This window comes from Xyrauchen texanus, chromosome 11 (genome assembly GCF_025860055.1).
Source record: "Xyrauchen texanus isolate HMW12.3.18 chromosome 11, RBS_HiC_50CHRs, whole genome shotgun sequence".
In the NCBI taxonomy this organism is placed as follows: Eukaryota; Metazoa; Chordata; class Actinopteri; order Cypriniformes; family Catostomidae; genus Xyrauchen; species Xyrauchen texanus.
The window spans coordinates 9,748,250-9,771,195 of NC_068286.1; the positions used below are offsets into that span (position 1 = coordinate 9,748,250).

Below are 22,946 nucleotides of genomic sequence, written 5' to 3' on the forward strand. Positions count from 1 at the left end.
AGAACAAATAAACTAAAGACCAATCATGACAGGATACATGGAACATGAGGGTCAAAATCTTAATTTCTTTGCATTGTTTGAACATGTTTTATGCACAACAATAACTCTCTGTCTGCATTAAGGGAAATTTAGACCCACATAAACTGATTTTAATGTAATTGTTTCATACATTACGATTTAAAATGGTGATCAGTATATTGAAATTAACTTTGTAATCTTTTCATTTCTGTTATCATGTCTCCCTTTTATTTTTGGAATCAGATTCATGTACTGTTTATCATAGATAAGTGATGTATTTTAACAGTTGGCAGACAATGGGGCATAGGTTTTGCAACTCGGTACTCTATACTCACTACACATGAGTACTTTTAAATTAGCTACTCTTTTACTCTTACTTGAGTAGTTTTTAGGACAGCTACTTTTACTCTACTCACACTAAATTGTTTGGGAAGTAACAGTATTTCTACTTGAGTATGATTTATCAGTACTCTTTCCACCCCTGCACCCTTGGCCCCACCCACTGGTGCTCAGTCAGTCACACAGGTGAAGAGGAGAGAAAGACTGTCGTGGGAGATTCATCCAAAGGGGACTTTCATGTGCTTATCTAGATAAATATGCACCATATCGCGATGCTTTTAAAAGACAAATGTCAAGTTATAACTCTAAAAAGGAGACACCCATTCTGTTTCATTCAGCCGTGCAGTCTTGCTGTTTTCAAGGCAACTTGAACCATTTTTGCACCCATCTGTGATATTTAAGATGTTTGGTCTTGATGCATTTCCGATGATGCGTACCATGTTTTAAGAGCTGCACATGCACAACTTTTAAAAAATACATCTCATTCTGCTGCAGCCACTGACTGGGAGAAACACATGCAGTCATGTGTGTAAACAAACATGGAAGATGTGAGATGTGAAGACCAGTGTCTCTGCTTTGGCCTGTTGAAGTATGTTGAAGGTTCCAACATCACCTTGGATTGTATTACGCTTGCATATTCAGAGCATTTCAGTGTGGATTGTATGTTTTTGTGCTCATATCAGCATGGATTGCTTGTGAACCAGTAACAGTATGATTCAAGTTTTGCAAAGGAACTGTTATTGAATTGAGATGGGGCAGTTAAAACACTATTGTATGTAAAATGTAAGTAAGCAATTTCATTCATGGATGTTTTAAAAATGTCATAATAATGATAGTTGTGCTTTAGTGAACAGTTTGATACATTCAGATGAAATGTGTTGGGTATACATTATGTGTTAACTCTGAAATATAGTTCTATAAATTATAATGTGAAGTTTGTATTTTCTTCTGATTGCATTTCAAATATGTCTGTTTTTGAGGGTCTGCATGAAGTTAGTCAATCAGAATATCGTTTACATTGAAATCTTAAAGGGCCAGAGAGCTTAAAACTGAGCATTTCAGACAGAGGGCGAGAGAGAGTGTGAAAAATGCTAATATATTGTTAAATTACAGTTTTGGTGCAAAAAAAAAACTTTGCTAACATTATAAGTGAAACTCAGGGGAAGATAATAAAATTATATAAAAAAAGAGTATGTCGTGACCCCTTTGAAGATTTCAAAATAATGTCTATATTTCCTCCTCGTCCATTGTCAAACACCCTTCAGCTGTCACAGAAATGCAAATAGACATAAATATACAAACAGTGTAACAAGGTGAACATAATTCATATTTCAAATGTATTAATCATTAATTCTATTATTTAAAAAATATGTGTAACTCAAGTAATGTTCTTAAAAGTAATTACCTTAATGGAGAGTCAGTAACTGTTATCTTAATACAAGAATTTTTAATGTTTTGTGTTAAACCACTTTTTTACAACAAAACAATTCGATTACAGCAAATAATGACTTTGTAATGAGATTAACATTTTTTTTAGTTTTTTTCAAATTCCTAATGCTAAAATTGAGCAATTATAATTGGGAAGCACCACAAATGATATTGTAGTATAATTATTTAAAGATGAATTGTAAGACTGTGGAGCGGGGGGGGGGGGGGCCTGGCTAGAATGTCGCACGCCCGGTCCCCAATCGGCCTGATGGGGCGCGCGAGGGATAAAGGTGGCCGGTGACGACGGTTCGAGAGCGAGAGAATTACGGGCATGTCCGTCATGTGTGTGTTTATGTTTGTGCTTTTGGGTTTAAGTTTCCATTACATTATTATTTATATTGAGAAGCCGGTTCTCACCTCCTCCTTGCACATCTTAACCCCCTTACATTGGTGCCGAAACCCAGGAAGGAGGAGGGATGCCCGTCGCAGAGTCCTCGACACTACCGTCCACCCAGGGGAGTGCCGCTACCATCTGCTGGGTGACGGAGTAGCCCGACCGCCCAGACGCGGGGAACGGCCGCCGTCCGCGGGGCGAGTGTGGACTGGATTTCCCAACCTCCTGGAGCGATGGAGCCGCTGCCAGGGGCGGAGAAGTGCCCTGCCATCCCCCAGAAACGAGGAGGGGTTGAGGGAAGACCACCGTCTGCGAGGGGAGGAGGGAAGTAACTCCCCGATCTCCTGGAGCGGTAGGGCCACTGCCAGGGGTGGAGGAATGTCCCCAGGTGCCGCCAGAAAAGCAGAGGGGCGTTCTATCCGCTGGGGGTTGGAGATTTGACTCCGGTTCGCCAGGAGAGGAGCGGCTGTCGTCTGCTGGAGAGTGCGGCGTAGTGTTCGAGGACCACGCGACTGTACATCAGAGAACCGGTGAGTGAGCTTTTCTCTCTCTCTTCTCTCTCTCTCTCTCTCTCTCTCTCTCTTTCGCACCGTGTTGGCCTTTTTCCCTCGCCGATTTAGTGTTGTTGTTTTCCCTCCTGTCTCCTGCAGTTGTGCGGGGATGACCTGACTGGGCGCAAAGCACGCCCCACCCCAGGGAAAGAGAGGGGGGGGGGGTGTAGGTCATGCCGGTGGCACCCCGGCCTGAGGTAACGGCGAGAGAAGTGTGGAGCGGAGGGGGGCGGGGCCGTGCAAGAATGTCGCACGCCGGTCCCCAAACGGCCTGACAGGGCATGCGAGAGATAAAGGCGGCCGGTGACGACGGTTCGAGGGAGAGAGAATTACGGGCATGTCCGTCATGTGTGTGTTTATGTTTGTGCTTTTGGGTTTAATTTCCATTAAATTATTATTTATATTGACAAGCCGGTTCTCGCCTCCTCCTTGCCCATCTTAACCCCCTTAACAATGACACTTACAGTATAATTGACGTAATCTATTAATCAACAACTGCATTTTATGTCTTTAATCTGTATGCAGAAAACAAACAAACAAACAAACAAACAAACAAACACACACATGCAGTCTCTCTTCATGTCACTCTACTAAGGATCAGGGTCCCTGTTTCATTCTGATTTATTAACTGCAGGTCTGGCAGTAATTCAGCCTGTATACCTAAGGCTCAGAGATGTACTCACCCAGCTTTGCCTGAAACACCCCTCTATTAGATACAGCTCAGTCTATACAGCCCCTACAGAAACTCAAAAAGGGCTTAAATTTCAAGTAACTAACCAACAGTACAAATTCAGCAGGAGAGGCGAGTGTTATTAGGTTAATTACCTTTTAGCAGCAATCTGGGTCAGCTATAACAGAGCTCTGACAATTAACACGTGGATATGTGAGCAAGATATCAAAGCAACATGAGAGAGAATGCAAACAGTTTCTGAAGGTACATCAGGTTCAAAACACAGCTAAATTACTCAATGTGTCAAGAGGAACAGTCTCAAAACTATTGACAGCATTAATTAACACAGACAAACTGCCTCTGCAAAAGAGCAAGAGGAGATGCAATTTGAAGGGACAAGAATCCAAACCACAATTTATACAGGTCTTTCAGCAGGCGCCACAAATTTATACGAAATCACAGCCTTAAAAGATTATCACAGAATTGAATCAACACATCTCTGACTCAGAATCTGCAAAAACCTTTCAAACATGTGATTTATGGAAGTGGTGCCATTCAAAAACAGCCTGAATTTGAGGCCAACACACACAATGACTCATAACCTGGTGTAAGAAGCTGAAAACCTGAAGCCCTGAGCAATGAAAAAAATAACCTGGACTAGTGAGTCATTTCTAAGGCTAATGCCATTATCATGTGGTGGAGAACAAACCAAAACAGTGCGACAGATTTAGAGACTGAAATCATTGTGACATGCATCGAGGCAGACTGATCTCACAGAGAAATCGGAAACAGTAGGTTGACATTTCTTTAGCTAAAATAGGTCTGTTTGATGTAAATTAATATTTAATTGACGTAAAATTTTATATTAGAAGGAAAAATTCAACCTCTGAATCATGCTTGTCACTGATTATACAAATGCAGTTACTACCTGGTTTGAACACGGGATCTAAACCTGGGTCTCCCATGCTGCTGATGCAACTCTCTTCCGATCGAACCACAGGGTGTGATAAGTCTGATGAATGTCCTATAAGTGACTTTGGATCAGATCTTTTGCAAAATAATTATATTAATTTATTGTATTTGATATCAACATTATGTAAGGTGCTTATGGTATTTGTGCACATACATATACTGGCATAGTACTGTAGCGCCATGCTTTGTTTTCAGAAAGCCACCGGGTGGAAATGGACCAGTTGTGTTTGGGCCCGCCATTGCTGCTCTCAGCTATATTTATTGCTTCTCTTTCTTTCGTCCAGGTGATTTCTGGCACTGTGCTCTGTGCTGATGTACAGTAAAGCCACACATTTGTGTTATACAAAGATTCAGCTAATTACAAATCAGCAAGGGGAAGACGTTTGCATACACCCACATCAGTGTTAATTATAACAATACCACAACTGTGATGAGAAAGAGATGGGTTGAGAAAAACTAAAAGACAAAATGTGTTCTGCTTCTTTCACACATTTGCACTTCTCTTTTACACACACACACACACACACACACACAAACACACATGTTGGTGCAGCTATCATTATGAGGACTTTTCATTAACATAATGATTTTTATACTATACAAACTATAGATTCTATCCCCTAACCCTACATCTAAACCAACCCTCACAAAAAACTTTCAGCATTTTTGCATTTTCAATAAAACATTGTTTAGTATTTTTTTGAAGCGATTTAAATTATGGGGTTACAAGAAATGTCCTCATTATATGTCCACATTTATAGCATAATACCCTTGTAATTACCAGTTTGTAACCTAAAAAAGGTCCTTGTAAACCACTTAAACCTACCCACACACACTTTTCAATGAAGTGGTGACATTAAAATGTGTCAAAAACTTATATTGTTATATACTACATATTGTTTCACATACAATTTTTAAAGAGTATACAGTACACATACTGTGTAGTATGCAGTATACTAGTATTCCATTTTAAACATACTATAGCTTATGTGTAAACATGTGAGAGTGCCCTCAAAAGTAATTTGCATCATATTTGTGTAGATTACAGTCCATGCTATAAGTGTCTGTATATGTATGTGTGTGCATTTCAGTGAATACTGTGTGCATGTGCAGACACTGGTGCTTATATGACACTCACTCTACAGGAGGGTTGATATCATCTGGTTTGGTCTCAAAGAAGTGCAGAACTTCTTCACTCTGTGAGATCTGGGGTGGAAGCCGGACTAGGGCCTGATTGACAGACAGGACAAGAGATCACAAAATCAGACAAAATACAACCACCCAGAAACACAGCAGAGACTATTAAATACAAATGTTATTTCCTTTCAAAAAATGTCCAAAAGGGTCAATGAAAAATATGGATGTCCAAGATGACAAAAAATGAAAATATTTTAAAAGTCTTGTTTAAAACACATGTGCCAAGTTCTTAGAGTTGTATTCATGTTGGTTTCATTTGAAAAACTTTTCAACAAAAGTGGGAGGTCAAGTGGAGTAACCATCAAGTAAAGAGTACTGAAATACTTTCTTTGCACCTTGAATACATGTGCGTGTACACATCTCATTCATTAAAAATAATAATAATAATAAAACATTTCAAAAATATTATCAAGCTTTCTTGGGGTTTATTTATTTTTTAATAAATGAACAGATCCAGGCACAAAAAATAGTATAATATCATTGAGCCTTAAATAATACCAAGAATGACTTAAGGAAGGACTGATTTGGTCTCATGTTTTCCTAAAAAAAAGAAGCTGTTTCCTTTTTTTTTAACAGTCAGATTTTCAAAGGGATAGTTCACCTAAAATCTCTCACTCACCATCATGCCATTCCAGATGAATATTTAGAAGAATATTTCAGATCTGTAGGTCCATACATTGCAAGTGGATGGTGGTCAGAACTTTGAAGTTCCAAAAAGCATATAAAGGCAGCATAAAATTAATCCAAATTACTCTAGTGTTTAAATCAATGTCTTCTGAAGTGATTTGATAGGTGTGGGTAAGAAACAAATCAATGTTTACTATAAATCTACACTTTCACTTTCTTTTGATTTTGGGGATTCACATTCTTTATGCATATATATAGAATTTCTAGTAAAAAAGGACTTAAATATTTATCTGTTTCTCACCCACACGTATCCTAGTGCTTCTGAAGACATGGATTAAACCACTGGAGTATTGTGGATTACATTTATGCAGCCTTCATATCCTTTTTGGAGCTTCAAATTTCTGGCCACCATTCAGTTTCATTGAATGGACCAACTGTGCTATTCTTCTACAACTTTTTGTGTTCTGTAGAAGAAAATCATACACAGGATGGAATTAGGGTGAGTAAATGAGAATTTTCATTTTTGGGTGCATTATCCCTTTATCTGTCACATAATACATTTCACTCTTATCTCAACAGATCTTTGAAATCTGGCTCTTGATTATATGTTCCCTTTATAATACATAACTGGCATTCTAAGGATGCCATTTTGCTTCTATGAATCTCAAAAACATTTATGTCTAACAAATCCAGAATGTGTTCACAACTGCTTTCACAGGACTTTAATGATTTGAAAAATTGTTAGAGGAAAAAATAACAAGGAGAGACAGAGACTGCATGAGAGAGAGAGAGAGAGAGAGAGAGAGAGAGAGAGAGAGAGAGAGCGAGAGAGAGAACTCCTCTGAAGAATCCCTGGAGTAATCGCCGTTATTTATTCATCTTTGGAGAACACAGTGCAATTAAATGGGAATGGTTTTGTCTCATTAAAGCTTTTAGGAAATAGTTGGTAAACATCCTACATTTAAGCCCTTCAAAGACAGGTCTGGTTCACTCGTGGACATACGTTGATGTGTCTAACTGAGACCGTAGAGAACATCTACAGGATGTTAGTTTTCCAAATATCATGTAATTAAAGGTTGACTGAAATAAATGTTAAAAACGAATGCAAATAAATGCACAATATCAGTTCTTGAAGAGCTTCTGAAGGAAACATTTACATTAACATGAATTCTATGTTTTTTTAAACTATTTTTAGAAGTGTCTTTTAATGTAATTTGTATGGATGTCATGGAGATTATTGCCACAACAGCAGTCTTTCCAAGATTTCCTAAAATGCTACCAATCTCACTATCTCAGCTCACTTGAACAGCTGGTCTCCACTTGAGTGTGTGTGTGTGTGTGTGTGTGTGTGTGTGTGTGTGTGTGTGTGTGTGTGTGTGTGTGTGTGTGTGTTTACATCCACTGTATGTGTTTATATGTGTGGATTGTTTAAAAAGTGAGCTCTGTTCCATCAGGATGGAGGAGGAAGGAAAAGAGACAAGATGCTCAAGGGGAAAAGATAAAGAAAGAGAGGGAGGATGAAACAAGATGTTAAATTCCCTAAGAGTACATTTTAAGGGTGTTTTTTGTAACTATATCTTTTTGTAATGTAAAATGACACTAAAAACCAATTAGTTCATACTAGTAATTTATGGAAAACCATATATCTCTGCATAACTGAATATCAAAATCTATCATAGACTTTGCCGAAGTATATTTTTTGTTCGGCAAGTTAGCAAATTCCAACAAGATGACAATTATAATAAGTTATTACACAGCTCTCTGGAATACTTGATTGTGATTCATCAATTGCACTGCAATTCTGCAATAATTGACTGTTGTCCCAGGCAATATTTGGCTATAGTAGCGCTAGGGACACTAAAATAAATGTGCACTGAAATATGTATTTCTTTAGAAAATTGTGTATAAATATCACAATGGCAACAATAATATGTTTAACAAAAACTCAAAAGCACTACAGCTGCTGAATATATATTTTTTATTCATTACTTGTACTTTTTTTTTTTTTTCATTCTTTAATGAACACGAGGACTGTTGTTCAAAGAATGTCATTAACAGTTAGCATTGTACCCTGCAGGAACTCCACAAACAGCTAACAACACACTCAATGTTGCTTATGCTCAACACTGCAGAAATATTTCCCTATGAAAACATGTGACACATTGTGGAAAACACTGTTTGCCAAGAGAAAAAGACCACAAAGAACCTCTCACTGTTTAATAGCTTTCCAAATAAAGTAATACAGCCTTCACATGCTGGATAAGAAAATAAAAGACAAACACAAAAGCACAAGAGAGAGAGAGAGAGAGAGAGAGAGACTTACTCTGCAATAGTCATCAATAAAGCGTAGTCTTTTCATGGCCACGTCTCTTACATGACTTCGTCGGAATAGTATTTTGCCTATAAAAATAAAAAGTAGAATAATTGAAAATGTGCTTTTTTTATTGTCTAATCCACAACATGGTGAAAAAACAAATAAATCACTTAACAGTGTATTTTCTATTGACATATGTCAACATGATCACACGGGAAATCAACATGTTGCCACCGAATGTTCTGCTATCCTTACATCGACCCCTTTTTGCCGAGTTGCTGATAAGCTCCCATCAATGACCAATAACACATTTTTGCAGCAATTCAAATTTGTTTCCTTTTTCCTTTGGCACCCTGATTAATCAGGGAGTAATTGCGTACAATTCCGAGGTTGCATTTTCCACATAAAATTTTTACTCTACTGAAGATTGGGTTTAGGGTTGGGTTAGGGTGTATGGTTAATAAAACATGCATTCCTGTTGACTGTATTACATGATTTACAACAAAAAATATTCCCTTTTGGCACCACTCTGTTGAGATTTCACTCAAAAACAGATGCTCACATGAGCCCATACATTCAAAAGCACTTCCAACTTGGGCCACTTGGGGCAGTAGTTAGAATTTCAGTAAACACAGATCAATTTCAGCAGCAGAACATTTGATCTACTGTCACTGAATTCACAGTGAAATCAGTCAGCACAGAACGTTTGGGTGGGACATTTCAAATTTTGTTTACGTCACAACCATGAGCCATGATTTGCTAATTTGTTGCAGGTGGTATTGGAGGAGGGACATTCTCATTCTGGAGAGGATTTCATTTGGGGCCGGGGGGTGGTCTGGGTAGTGCAACTTTTTCACCATAGAGAAAAACAATACATTTTAAATGCTCAATGCTTTAAACTTTTAGGAGTTTACTAAACAACAGATGGCTTCAAAACTAATAGACATGGACTAAAAGCAACAAAAACTCTTGAACATCTGCTCAGTTAAATATTAACCCATTAGAAAGCATTCGGAAACATGATACCCAGAGCAGCTACAGAGGGGAGTCACCATGTGTTCCCATCTACATGAGATCTGGAACATCTTAATCAGATTGAGCCGCTTGCAAGAGATAAGATTACGACATATCATGACCTCTGGCTGTCAGGCGCTCCTGTCTCAAGCTGTTTACGCTCAAGGAACCACTGTGAGCTACTCAGCATTGTGCGGAATGAACAAAAACATTAAGTTGACTTGAAGCTACTGACAACCAGTGACAAATATTTCATCAAAACCCTGTAGATTCAACTTCTGTTCACTCTACTATTCTCCCATTAAAAAACACACAGTAAAGACTCTTTTAAAAACTGAAGCTTTGTGGCTTTTAGCTTTTGTCATTTGTATAAAAGTCATTTATAAACTAGTGTACAAAAATACAAATTCATAGTCTTTCACTTTCGAGAAAATGGACCAAAATGACTTTTGTTAGGGGCGTTTAGAAGGTTTTTTCCAATAAAATTCTCTCAATAATTACATTGGCTCCCCAATTTATACCACCTGCAACCGACTAGCAATACAAGTTGTAAATCAGGGTTTGCCAGCCTGTTACTAGGGATGTGCACAGTTACTGATTTTAACATTTGCCGATTAACTGGTTTTTCGTGGGAATAAAGAACGTTTATTGCAATGAAATTTCCTAAAACACTCAAAATAGCACCAAATAAAGTGCACAGTGTGCTATAAGCCTAAATAGCAAAATACTTTCTTCAAATGATAATATCTCACATTAAACTTAAACAAAAATAATCAAATTGTTACTGCATGTAGTAAATGCCCTCTGCCCTGGCGGGCTGATAATTTCCGTGAGGCAGTGAACGCAAGTATTGTCATGTGGGTGGAGCTAACAGTGCTGCGGTTAAATAGCCTCTTTGGGATGCTTTGATTTTTAAATGGTTTAAAATCAAATGGCATTGCACTTGTCTATCTATTGTACAGTACATAAATATGGCGCAGTTTTAACATTTACTTTCCTTGGTGAAAAACAGTGAGATTCAGCGCAACAGTCAAAGACGACCATCCATGTCCAGGGTATTTTAACAGTACATAGAAAAACAACGCAGACAAATAGAAAAAAGCATGTTTGAACAGCCCCAGCCCTGTCCTTGAAAAACTGTCCCAAACCTGACAGTTTTTCAGAACTCATCTAATTCGGGTCGGAGGCCTCTCTATTGCACGTGTAGGATAACTGAATAGTGATTTTGGTATTCGAACAGTGGCAAGTCGAGCGGTTAACCGAATGTCAACTACCCATGCACATCCCTAGCTGTTACGTAAAATAAAGGCTAATGCTATTAAAAAAAACACACACACAAAAAAACAAGCCTTTCGATATTTTCCGCTCCAACTTCCTGTTTCAATAGCAAATACGTCAAAAGGAAAAAATATTGAATTCATCAAACCTTTTCTAGGGATCTTTAAATAGGTGGAAAAACATTAATGCAACTTTTAATAAACAATCAATACATATTTTGTTACAGATTATTGATAAATTACTAAAGATATATGAAATCTGTCACTGTTCAGCATCCCAATGGAGTATAAGAATTAAAGTGAATTAAAAGAGGACAGTACATAGATTTAAAGGTTTGAAACTTGACACCCCGGAAATTCCTTTAAAAATGCTGTAAATGATCTTGTAATCTATTTCATTTTAAACGTATCCAGCCAATCACACAGCAATAGTCAGATAAAGCTAATGTGGCTACATTTAAGTCAGTGAGGGATATGAGACCAAACGTAGACTATCAGAGCGGGAGAAAAAGAACAAGAGAGACACTAAATGTCCAGGGAATCGAGCAGCCGAGTCAGCAAGAGAGGAAAATGTGTCCCGATCTCTGTGTCTTGCTCTCCTCATTTTCTTTTTATTGATGGCTCTTGTTCTCAGGGAACTGCTGCTCATCTCAATGCCTGTGTCAGTGTATAAGTCAAGAATGGAAGATGGTCCTATCCCAGAATTATGATGACTTACTGTGGACAGATCTGCTGACACTGTGTATTTGTGTGCTGTGTGTGTGTGTGTGTGTGTGTGTGTGTGTGTGTGTGTGTGTGTGTGTGTGTGTGTGTGTGTACAGCAAGGGAGTATTGAGGAAAAATTGTCTACCAGAATTACCTGGAAGAAAAGGGATGATCCTCTTTTTGGGATCCTTCTGCCCTCCCTCGATTGGGAACTTGTCAAGAATCAGCATCTGTAAAAAAGTCAAAAAACAACACAACATATAAACTATATACTAGCCAATAACAATAACGAACATCAGTGAAACAAACTACTGTTTAAAATGTTAATCATGGAATAATTCATAGCATAGAGTTTAACTTACAATTGTCATGATATAAATACAGTAGCTAGTATTCCATACTAACATAGCCATGCCTGATTAAAAATGTCATGATCTTTCATGTGCTGAGCATATGTTCCCTGGAAATCCTGGAAAACTCTCCACATTTGCCCCTTTTGGGGTTTTAATGTAGAAACAGCTGCAGTTTATTTCTAAGGATCCCACAAACAAATGTAAAGCTAAGAGTTCTTAGAATTACCCTCCCCCCAAAAACTCATGTTAAATATGTTCAAACAGATCGTGAGTTGGGAACATGTTGGCCTGCTTGCTTGCGTAAAGTCTTTTGATTTAGAACCTTTATAGTTTTACATTTGGAATCTTTACAGTCTTTAGATTTAGAATCTTTTGAGTCTTTAGATTTGAAATATTTAGAGTCATAACATTACGAATCTTTACAGTCTTTAGATTTAGAACCTTTAGAGTCATTATCAATTTGGAATCTTAAGAATCTTTAGTGTTTACATTTGGAAACTTTATAGTCTTTTCATTTAGAATCTTTAAGTCTTTAGGTTTAGAATCTTTAGGGTCATTAGATTTTGAATCTTTAGAGTCATTAGATTTGGAATCTTTATAGTCTTTACATTTAGAATCTTTAAGTCTTTAGGTTTAGAATCTTTAGGGTCATTAGATTTTGAATCTTTAGAGTCATTAGATTTGGAATCTTTATAGTCTTTACATTTAGAATCTTTAAGTCTTTAGGTTTAGAATCTTTTAGGGTCATTAGATTTACAATCTTTACAGTCTTTAGGTTTTGAATCTTTGGAGTCTTTATAAATTTAGAACTTTTTTAGTCTTTACATTTTGAATATTTACATTAATTAGATTTTGAATGTCTAGTGTCTTTACATTTTGAACGTTTATCATTTTTAGATTTAGACTCTTTAAGATTTAGAATCTTTACAGCATTTAGCTTTGGAATTTTTTAGATTTTTAGATTTATAATAGTCTTCAGGCAAGGCAAGTTTATTTCTATAGCACATTTCATACACACAATTCAAAGTGCTTTACAAATAAATTTTATTGAAAAAAACAAAATGCATAAAAAAGTAAAAACCAATTAGGAAAATGAAATAAGAATGAAAAGTAATAAAATATCATTATTAAAATGAATAATAAGAAAAAGAATATTAAATTGTTAACACCATCCATAACTGTTGTTAACCTTCCCTGATTAAACAGAGGATAACCAAAAATTGTTAGCACACACTTTAAATGTTGTTAACCTTCCCTCCCTACACAGAGGATGTCCAAAAATTGTTGATAAAGACTTTAATTGTTGTTAACCTTCCATGGCACAGCAGAGGATAACTAAGTTGTTAACTCCATCCATAACTGTTGTTAACCTTCCCTTAGAAACTATGGGGTCTTAATATTAAGGATATTTATTACGAATTATTTAGAATCTCTCACAATCAGTCAATCAGTCAGTCTGAAATTTGGCAAATAGCAAAAAAATGGTAAAGGAAAAGCTGAAAGCTACAGAGATATTTAGCAGTTGTTGGTGGCTTTATGTCTCATCATCCCACTCTATCTAACTTGCGTATAATTTATTTCCCGTACAGCCTGTCACAATATTTATTCTCCTGGTTTCACAAGGTCGGATCTGTGAGCCAGGACACACAGCGTGTGCAGCGTCTCTCTCACAGTTCCTGCTGAAATATCTCCCCAAAACCCTTTTAGTCATGCTTTACTATTAATCCATGGCACAGAGCGAGGTGAGTAACTGAAATTTCAGTCAATCTGTAATTGAGGCCACAACTATATACACTCACATAGCTGACCCCCATTTTTATATATATGTGGGGTCAAGGCAAATCCATTTTTACTGGTGCACACTGTTTGGGTTGTAATCAGAGGATTTGGGGGAGATAGCATAAAGAATTGGGAGGTAAAAACACCCCTTCCCCGCTAAGGTCTGTGCAGGTCACTGAGTCAGTGTGTGTGTTTACATCTGGACGCTATCCTTTTTAGAGCACTGGATCATCTACATAAACATTCTCTGTCAAATGACATTCAGCAGATGTTTTCATGACATTTATGATGTAGAATGTGAATCTTTCACAAATGTGACACATCTCAGATGATGCGCTCTTTCAACAACAAATTTGGTTGAATTTCACAAAAATGTGTCAGGTACCTAAAATTAAAAGATTTAAAGAAGACAACACCTGCATAAAGAAATTAAGCACATTTTTGGACCATTATGAGTTTTTTTTTTATTATTATTGTGACATTCTTGACATATTCTTGTATTTTGTCGCAATAGTAATTCTGTGTCTGTGTGTGTGTGTGTGTGTGTGTGTGTGTGTGTGTGTGTGTGTGTGTGTGTGTGTGTGTGTACAAAAAAAATAGAAGAAAAAGGCAAAAAATAAAGCGATAAAGGAGGGAAAATCAAGATATAGAGACAGAGAGGGAGATGAAAAGACAGAATGAGGGATGGAAATGGAAAAAAATATCAGGATAGATATAATAACATCGAGAGAGTGAGAGAGGAAGATGGAGATAGTGAGAGAAAGAAACATTCAAATATGAGCGAGGAAAGACAGAATGAGGAGTTGATTTTAACTGAGACACCTGGAAGAGTTCCTGAGTCTCCATAGCAACAGGGGGCGGGGAGACAGGAGAAAGATCCAGTGACTGGAGGAGAGGGTGTATGATGAAGAGAATGCATAAGAAGAATCCAGACACACATACAAGGAATAATGAAGGCCTACATACACAGACCATCAACTTTTTTAAACACGGGGGGTGCATTCAGGCTTTTGCAGTATCATGTACACTCTTAACACATGCTGTGGGCCTTTATCTGTTCCCATTAATTCTGCCGACTGTAGAATGTGTAGAATGTGTTAATTGATTTCTAGAATTACAAACTCTTATAGGATCTTATAGGAATGATATGCCCTCTAAATAGGCTCCCTGATCATACATTAAAAAAATTAATTCTACTTTCATGTACAGTATATTTACAATTGCATTTTTCAATGTATTGTATAATTAATTACAACTGCTTTATTACAATATTTTTCTACGATTCAAATCAAAGAAAGAAAGAAAGAAAGAAAAGAAAGAAAGAAAGAAAGAAAGAAAGAAAGAAAGAATAGTACTGAGAGAGACCACTTAGAAAGTGATTTGCATAAAGTCACATGACAAAGCTGCACCAGGAGGCCTACATAAAATCTTGCCCCATGAATTCGCCTGTTTAAGATGAGAGTGATTCTGAATCCAGCATAGTAAGAGATAAGTGTGTAAGCCACATAAACCTTATGATTAGCCCTTTCAAGGAGCTGCATCATGGGGCCCTCCTGGTACAACACAGCTAAAGGGGTTCACTACATCACAGGAGAGTGAGCTCTGTCATGCAGCTCCATCAATGATCTTAAACAAGTCAAATACTTCAATGCATGTTTCATGACACTTAATCCCTGTTATGGAGGTGCACCAGGGGATGTTCGGCAGTTTTAAAGGGGATATAGTCTACCCTTGTTTAGCATTTTAGCTATTAGTAATTTAACTTTGCATAAGGATTTTTCACCATCTCTCCATCCCTGAGAAATAAAACAGTCTGTTTTTTTTTTGCTGTACCTTTAAGACTTCCATGTGTTCATGACCTCTGATATAATTGGCTAATTTCTTTGCACTAGATTTTGTATTGTATGCTATACATTTTGGCAAGGTATTAGGTCAGCTGGGGTAAATGTGCACGGTAAACTTTCTGCTCACTGTGCCTGTGTGTATAAACAAACAGTAAGAGTACTGTAGTATGGTAGCATGCCAGCAAGTAAAAAAACTTCTTTGATGTGGCCTATTTAAAGGACACATGAGGTGTTTATATTGTGCACAGCACTGAACGCAGCTGAAGAACTCTGTTCACTTGGACCCTTCACTTTCTCGTCTCTTTCATTTACTCACATTTACACATCTGCACATGTCCCATGGCCATGACCCATATAACGGCAGTGGTCATGTGACCCTTTACTAATGTTTGCTGATTGGGCTCTTAATGCAAGACGTCATTAACAACCAATTACACTCCTGTTTATACAAACATTTCAGTTTTACTGAGTACACAATGTCAAAGGAGCTGAGCTTTAAAGAAAAATCGTTTTTGGGAGAACTGTGAATTACTTCGAAATGAGTCAAACAGTCTCCGAAATTACTTGCTGAGTGAGTTTCAGCTGGGTGACAGATTTTAAAACATGAAAAACTAGACGCCCTCGCTGAATACATCCACCTGGAACCACACAGAGCATCTGCTCAATAAGCTGCTCTTTTAGAGAGAAATTACAAAAATAAAATTGACAAATAAAGTGATGCTGGCTTGACAAAGCATAGTCTGAAATTTGAAAATCATTTTAAAAACTTGAATTTGCATGGTCCATCAGAAAAGGTCAGATAGACAGACAGACAGATTTATACTATAAGACAATGTACAGTTAGTCTATGGTATTTTTGGCCAATTTGAAGGTAAGATACAGTAGAACCGAAAGTCTGATCAGTTAGAAAAGACACAATGCACTAAGTTAGATCAGTCTAAAGGTCTGCACCAACTTTGGTGGATGCAGCTTGAAAGCTCTTGGAGGAATTACAATCGGATATGTTGGTCTTTGTATGGGGATTTTGAAAAAATAGCAGTATGTTGGCTTAGTATGTTGTAATGCCAGCATAATGAACATAATGTGAATGGTGCTTGCCCGTGCAAACAATGCTAAGGCATAGCTATGCAGTTGCTAAGGTGTTCAGTCCCACTTTATATTAGGTGTCTTTAACTACTATGTACTTAAGTATTTGATACAACTTACTTATTTTGTAAATAATTGTGTTGCATTGTATTTAGATTTAAAGTGCCAGCATTTAATTTCATTTGTAGTTTCACTGTTAACCATACCCCTAAACCTAACCCTAACACTAACCCAACCATTACCTTAAAACTCTAACCCTAATCTAACACTACTTCTAAACCTACCAATACCTCAATCTCAGTAGCAGCAAATGTAAATCTAGTGAGAATTTTGCAGAACAGCATGTAGTTACACAGTAAATACATTTAATGTTAGTACATAGAAGTTAAAGACACCTAACATAAAATGAGACCAAGTGTACTGAGTGCTTTTTATCGCATTGCTAGGCAAAATAAAATATATGTTGGTAGAGTGTTCTGGGTGGTTGCTAGGGCATAACTAGGCGATTACTATGATGTTCTTGTTGGTTGCTGGGTTGTTGCTTAATGGGTCAAGTCAAAAGAGCCCACTCCCAATTCTCTATGATATTCAGGTCCCTTTAATACAAGTTTAAGGGATTTTTTTAATCATCCACCAGGCAAAAATTTCAAGTCCATTTACTAAGAAAAGCACATCTCTAACATAACAAACCACACGATTTGAGGAATCATTCAAGTCTGTAGCACAAACTGAGTGGGATGAGCTACATTCATAACTTTAATACCTAAAGTTGGGGGTTTGTTCAAATCTTTAACCCTACATTTGAACAATAGTTGTAGAGGTGCATGTTTTACCAAGCACCACTAAAAATTAAAGGTTCACTGTTCAAATACAGAGAAATAAATATGCTGCAAAGCACATTTCAGAGTGTTTTATGAAGCTGCTTTCGACTGGTAGCATATGGTCAGAGTAGTAACACGGATCCAAGAAAACAATCAATAAATCCCCTGATTACAGAATTACAGGCAGTTCCATTGACTCCATTTATGTAAACAGTGTGAGGAATGGAGGAAAACCAAAGAGAAAAGGAAAAGTGAAGAGAGGGAGAGAGAGAGTGCTGTTTTCCTTCATGTATTCCATTCTCTGGTGTGTTGATTGACAGGACACACATGGATACAATTGCACACTATCACAAAAGAACCTCTACTACACACATGAACACTCACACTTTCACATTTCTGGAATCTAATAGGGACCGTGAATCACTCCAGCCTGCACACACTGATGCCCATCATGTAGTAAGGTTACTAATGGATAGTGTGAACCAAGTGCACACGGGCATTAGTGAGCACAGTATGGGGTTTCAGGAGACTTACAGGATATGTGTATTTGGACTGACAGCATGCTCACACACAGATGTACACACGTGGTCTACATGTTCTCGATATAGGTTTAATAATACCAATAAGATCAGTGGTCTTTTTAGTTGTCTCAGACATTTTTGCATTGGCTCCAACATGTTTAACTTACCCTGTGGCATGACCAGAATCGTGTTGTGTAAGCAGTGTGGGAGACCCGGGTTCAGACCCAGAAGTAATTGCATTTACATAATTATTGACGAGCATCATTAGAAGGTTGCATTTTTCCCTCAAACATTACATTTTCACTCTACAGATGGTTAGGTTTAGTTTTGGGGTTTGGGTTGTGGTGCAGTTTATTTTAAAAAAAAAAAAAGCATTAATTTTCACTCTATTACAGCATGAACAGCTGAAAACAACTCGCTTCACAACTCGCTTTTGGAACCCCTAAAATGGACCACACACGCCCATACACCCAACAACACTTATCGCTTTGGCCACTGGAAGTAGTATTTCACAGTTCAGTAGGCATAGAGTGATTTCAGCTGAAGAAAAGTCAACCTATTTGTTTTTTTTTTGTTTGTTTTTGGTAAAGCTGCTTTAAAATCATGTGTGTTGTAAAAAGCACTACATAAATAAAAATGTTTTTAAGGCAAGGATGATCAAACCAAATATTGATTTAGCTTTTTTTGTTGTTAACTGGACTTTGTATGATGTTAATTGATAAATGAAAACTATTCATGACATTATTATTGAAGAAATCCTTATTATGCAAAATTTTTCACAAGTGCTTAACATTTTGCACAGTACTGTAGCCTATATATATTTAGGCATACAAAAAGAAGCCTGTTTGGCCAGTAAGAATAAATTAAACTGTAGTCAGAATAGCCACATTCTAATTTTACATTAACTAAAATAATGGATGTGAGAAATAAAAGTCAAATTGGCCTCGTGAAACACAAGCAGAGTCAATTTCTTCATAATTTATTAACTTCATATCTATTTCCTCATAAATTTTGTACTGAATTGAATGAATGAAGCTCAATGTGTCATATCATTGTGTTCCATAGCGTCGACTGTTAAGCCGATGAAACAATGGATCGTTTGACAGAAAAGCATAGTTTTCATTAGCATGAGCTAACACAAAAATTCAAATGAATGTCAACCTATTTAAGTAAGCATTTACAGTACTTACCTTATCTGTCGTTCCAAAGCCATATGATTGTCTTTCTTCCGTTGAACAAAAAAGGCGATGTTAGGCATTTTTGGGTAAACTATTCCTCAAAAATATGGCATCTACCCTGAATACGCTCTATTGAAGGGGTTCAAACCTACAACCTCCCGGTTACCAGCCAAGATCTTTAACTTTTGGCTACACCCTCCCAAATAGCAAACTTCAGAGTGAAATTGCAACTTCAATAAACCCACCAGAGAGAGATGAGGGGGAACCTAATGCCCTTGTTCTGACCCTGAGTGCACTGACGTGCACAGAATGGTCTAAAGGTGCCCTTTTGGTCATCCAGAAAAAGGGGAGAAATTGTAATAGTTCAATTAAAATAGTTAAATAAAACAATAATTAAATCTTATCATAATCTCACAATAACAGTAATGATGTGTTATTATGAGATTCTTTGTAAATTGCGGGCATATTAAAGAAAATTAAGTGGAAGTGCCTTTAAGAGTGTGCGTTACAGCAGATCAGGGGCGGATTCCAATCGCCCAAAGTGATCCTCCCTTTGCCCTATACTCAATCCGAACTGCAGAGCCCTTGAAGTGGGTACTCTGAAGGAAACATGGCATTACTGTATGAATGTACCCTTCGCTAGCAGTCTTGTGGAAGGGCCCTCCGAGAAAAGATTCATTTTCTCACTTTCATTTTGAACGAGATTTTAAGTGGTGTCCCCTCCCGCAGGAGTGCCCTGCGAGGAAGCAAAAAAATGCAGTTTTGAATTTGCCCTGGAACATCGAAGTGCTATTACCTCAGACGAGTAACAGGTCAGATAAAAAGTCCACTCCAGGTTTCAGTAGTTTGCAGTTAATATAATCCTGCATTAAGGATAGTGTAAACATGCGTGGCTCGCTGTCCAGGGCAAAGGGCTCAAGACTTGTCCCGAGTTCGGAAATTCTGGGCTGGCTGAAAAAGGATTCTAGAATGGATTCGCTTGCTGAGGCAGCCTCGAGCAAGGAACGGTTCCAGGGTTGGGGAGAACAGGATGGTAGGAAGGAGGGGAGTAAAGTGAGGAGAGGGATGAGTCTGTGGCGGAGTTCACCGGCGGAGGCAGCCTCACAACAGTGGCATTTGGAATGGTTGTCAATGGAGAATGAAAGAAGGGGCACGTATGAACGGTGGAAATTTCTGAGGATGGTGAGTGGGCTTGCTGCATGTAGGGAGATGGGATTGTTGAGAGATCTGTTATGAGTGGAGATTTGTTGGGCCGATGCTTAGACACATGGCTTGAAAGATGTGCCATGGTTGCCCTTGAACGGCGCATTGCACTGTTTGCAGTATAGTAGGATTTTGTCACATGGCCTGAAGACACCACCGACAACACATGCTTGGATGGTACGTTGCGCTGTTTGCAATGTAGTGTGAGGTTTAGTCACACTGCCCCATGATGCCGCAATTGCGGCACCTGGACAGCACATTTGTGCTGCTAAGGGATGTATTGTGCCAATGGTAAACATGTTAACATGGTAAATGTAGCATCTGTGGATGCCTGAACATAACTGGTTGCTAGACTAAATGTTGGGAACATATGTGAAGCAATGTCAGGAAACATGCTTGCGTGTGTGTACATACAACGTAATTTAAAGTTGGTTTATCGTGAAATTAGAAGGCACCTGAAACAACATACCTACAGACATAAGGCTGATGTTTATTTCACTTAAACTTATGATTTGGTGCATTGTAGACTGTTTTCCAATGTGAGGCGAGTAATTTCATAAATCTGTATTATTGACATATTGGTGGGTGACTTGTCTCGTTTGACGAGGACATATGAAACAATTTGGAGTTTGTGCTGGGAGTTGGATTTAAAAGATACTATATGGAGTGGTGGTGGTGTAGTGGTCTAAGCACATAACTGGTAATCTGGTAATCAGAAGGACACTGGTTCAAACCCCTCAGCCACCACCATTGTGTCCTTGAGCAAGGCACTTAACTCCAGGTTGCTCCAGGGGGATTGTCCCTGTAATAAGGGCTCTGTAAGTCGCTTTGGATAAAAGCGTCTGCCAAATGCATAAATATAAATATGAAATATAAATATAAATATATGGACGCCATTTGCAGTAGTGCGATGAATAAATGTCTTGTTATATTAATGACCTGTAATAATTCTACAGAAAAACTGAAATATTGTGAGTATGAAGCAAAGTGCAAAGCCGAATCATCCAGCGTTGATATGAATATAGACTTGGTTGTAGTGTAAGACTGACAGATTGTTGAACACTTTTAATGTCATGCAGCAATTCGGTTCTATGGTCGAACTTGTTAAGGGTTTGTAATCCAATGTTTCAAGCAAAAGTAGAGAAGACTTGTCTGTAAGAATAAAAATAATGAATGGTTTACCTGCGTAAAGAGTTTATCCAAGGCGGGAGTAAAGTAGTGTTATAGTCTAAATATGAGTAGAAGTTTGTGGAATCGCTTGCTTTATGGATATCAGGCTGCGCGGCGAATTCTGATACTGTGAGGCGGCGAGACATGTTAGCAGAATGATTACGAATGAGTTGTGATGCGGCACACATTCAGAGCCGCGTTTGGCACATGTCTGTTCGAACAGAAGCTATATATAGCTGTAGCATGGCCAGAGCGGGTGCTAATGCCACAGCGTGCTCGTGCTAAATGTCGTGCTTTGATTTGAAAAGATGTTATAATTATAAAAGTGGTCGTTTGGGAAGGAGTTCGCTTGTTGCATGATTGCCCCTGTGTTCCGTATGGAATATACTGCACTCTGAAGGGCACTTCGGAGGGAGAAACAATCGTGATAGTCGTGTTGGAAGAACCGAAATCGCTGGATAGAGCACACCCTAAACGAGCTGCTTGGCGAGGCATTGAGGCTGACAGGAATCACTTGTATGGAAGAACCAGATTAAAACACTGAGGGGATTGAAATCATGGTTGAATTAAATAGTTAATCTTGTTTCTCTCCCTTTCGATTAAAGCTGTAATGGAACTCGAATGGCATGAAGCTGGAACGACGTTCGTGGAGTCAGGTCATGCAATTGACCGCTCCGGGAGGAAAGTTTAGATTAAAGATATAAGCAGTTGTAGGGAGCTGTTTCACATGTATACAGTGTCAGAGCAGTCGGCGTACGGAAGTGGGCTCACGCAGCTGGCTGCTCCGTGTTGGAAATTTAGATAAGAGAACATATGAGCAGTCGAAGAGAGCTGCTTGAGATGTTTACAGTGCCAAAGCAGCCAGTTTGCGGAAGCAGCTTCATGAAATAATCTGCTTCGGCGAATAGAGTTTAGGAAAAAAAACAATTAAAGGGGTAGCCATCAATGCTGTAAAACGAATGAGCTGCTGTGGCAGCTTTTGTTGAAAATGGGATGATTTAGACATGATTTAGACTGTTCTGATGAAGGTGAATGCTTTGCAGCGAAGTTGCATCCGATGATCCACGTCACTTGTATGGGTCTGTTCATGGGCAATGGGCAGGGCTGAATGCCGGAAACTCTCAATGCCAGAAACTCTCAATGCTACATAGAGATAAGCAGCCGTTTACTCTTACTCTGTTACGCTGTGTGATTGGTCGGATTAAATGAACTTGCTCCTACCAAACCTTTTTAGTGAAACTACATATTGTGTTCATCAAAAGAATAATGCTAATGCATGTGTAGACAGATTTATTAACGATAATTGGAGCGGTCGTGTCACTTTCAGTTATATAAATTTGTCATTTATAGAACATTGACATAAACTGAAGGAGCTGCCAGGTTCAGCCAAAGCCAGTTTAGTTTTGTTGAAACTAATAAGACATTAGACTTTAAGAAAAATACCATTAGGCTTTCACAGTACCACAGCTTCCTATATGCATATTA

At 38.1% G+C, this 22,946-nt stretch overlaps 1 protein-coding gene across 4 annotated transcripts in view; it reads right to left on the bottom strand.

Moving 5' to 3' along the window:
* Positions 1–22,946, bottom strand: part of LOC127651547 (SH3 and PX domain-containing protein 2A-like) — a 143,547-nt gene that overhangs the window by 83,722 nt on the left and 36,879 nt on the right. For 3 of the 4 annotated variants that reach the window (XM_052137436.1, XM_052137435.1, XM_052137434.1), the window contains exons 3-5: positions 11,661–11,736; positions 8,520–8,596; positions 5,511–5,602 (exon numbers count right to left, since the gene is read on the bottom strand). In XM_052137436.1, coding sequence (XP_051993396.1) covers positions 5,511–5,602; positions 8,520–8,596; positions 11,661–11,736 — 245 coding nt within the window. Of the gene's footprint in view, positions 1–5,510; positions 5,603–8,519; positions 8,597–11,660; positions 11,737–22,946 lie in introns of those variants that run through there. The other variant, XM_052137437.1, reaches the window with a different exon arrangement.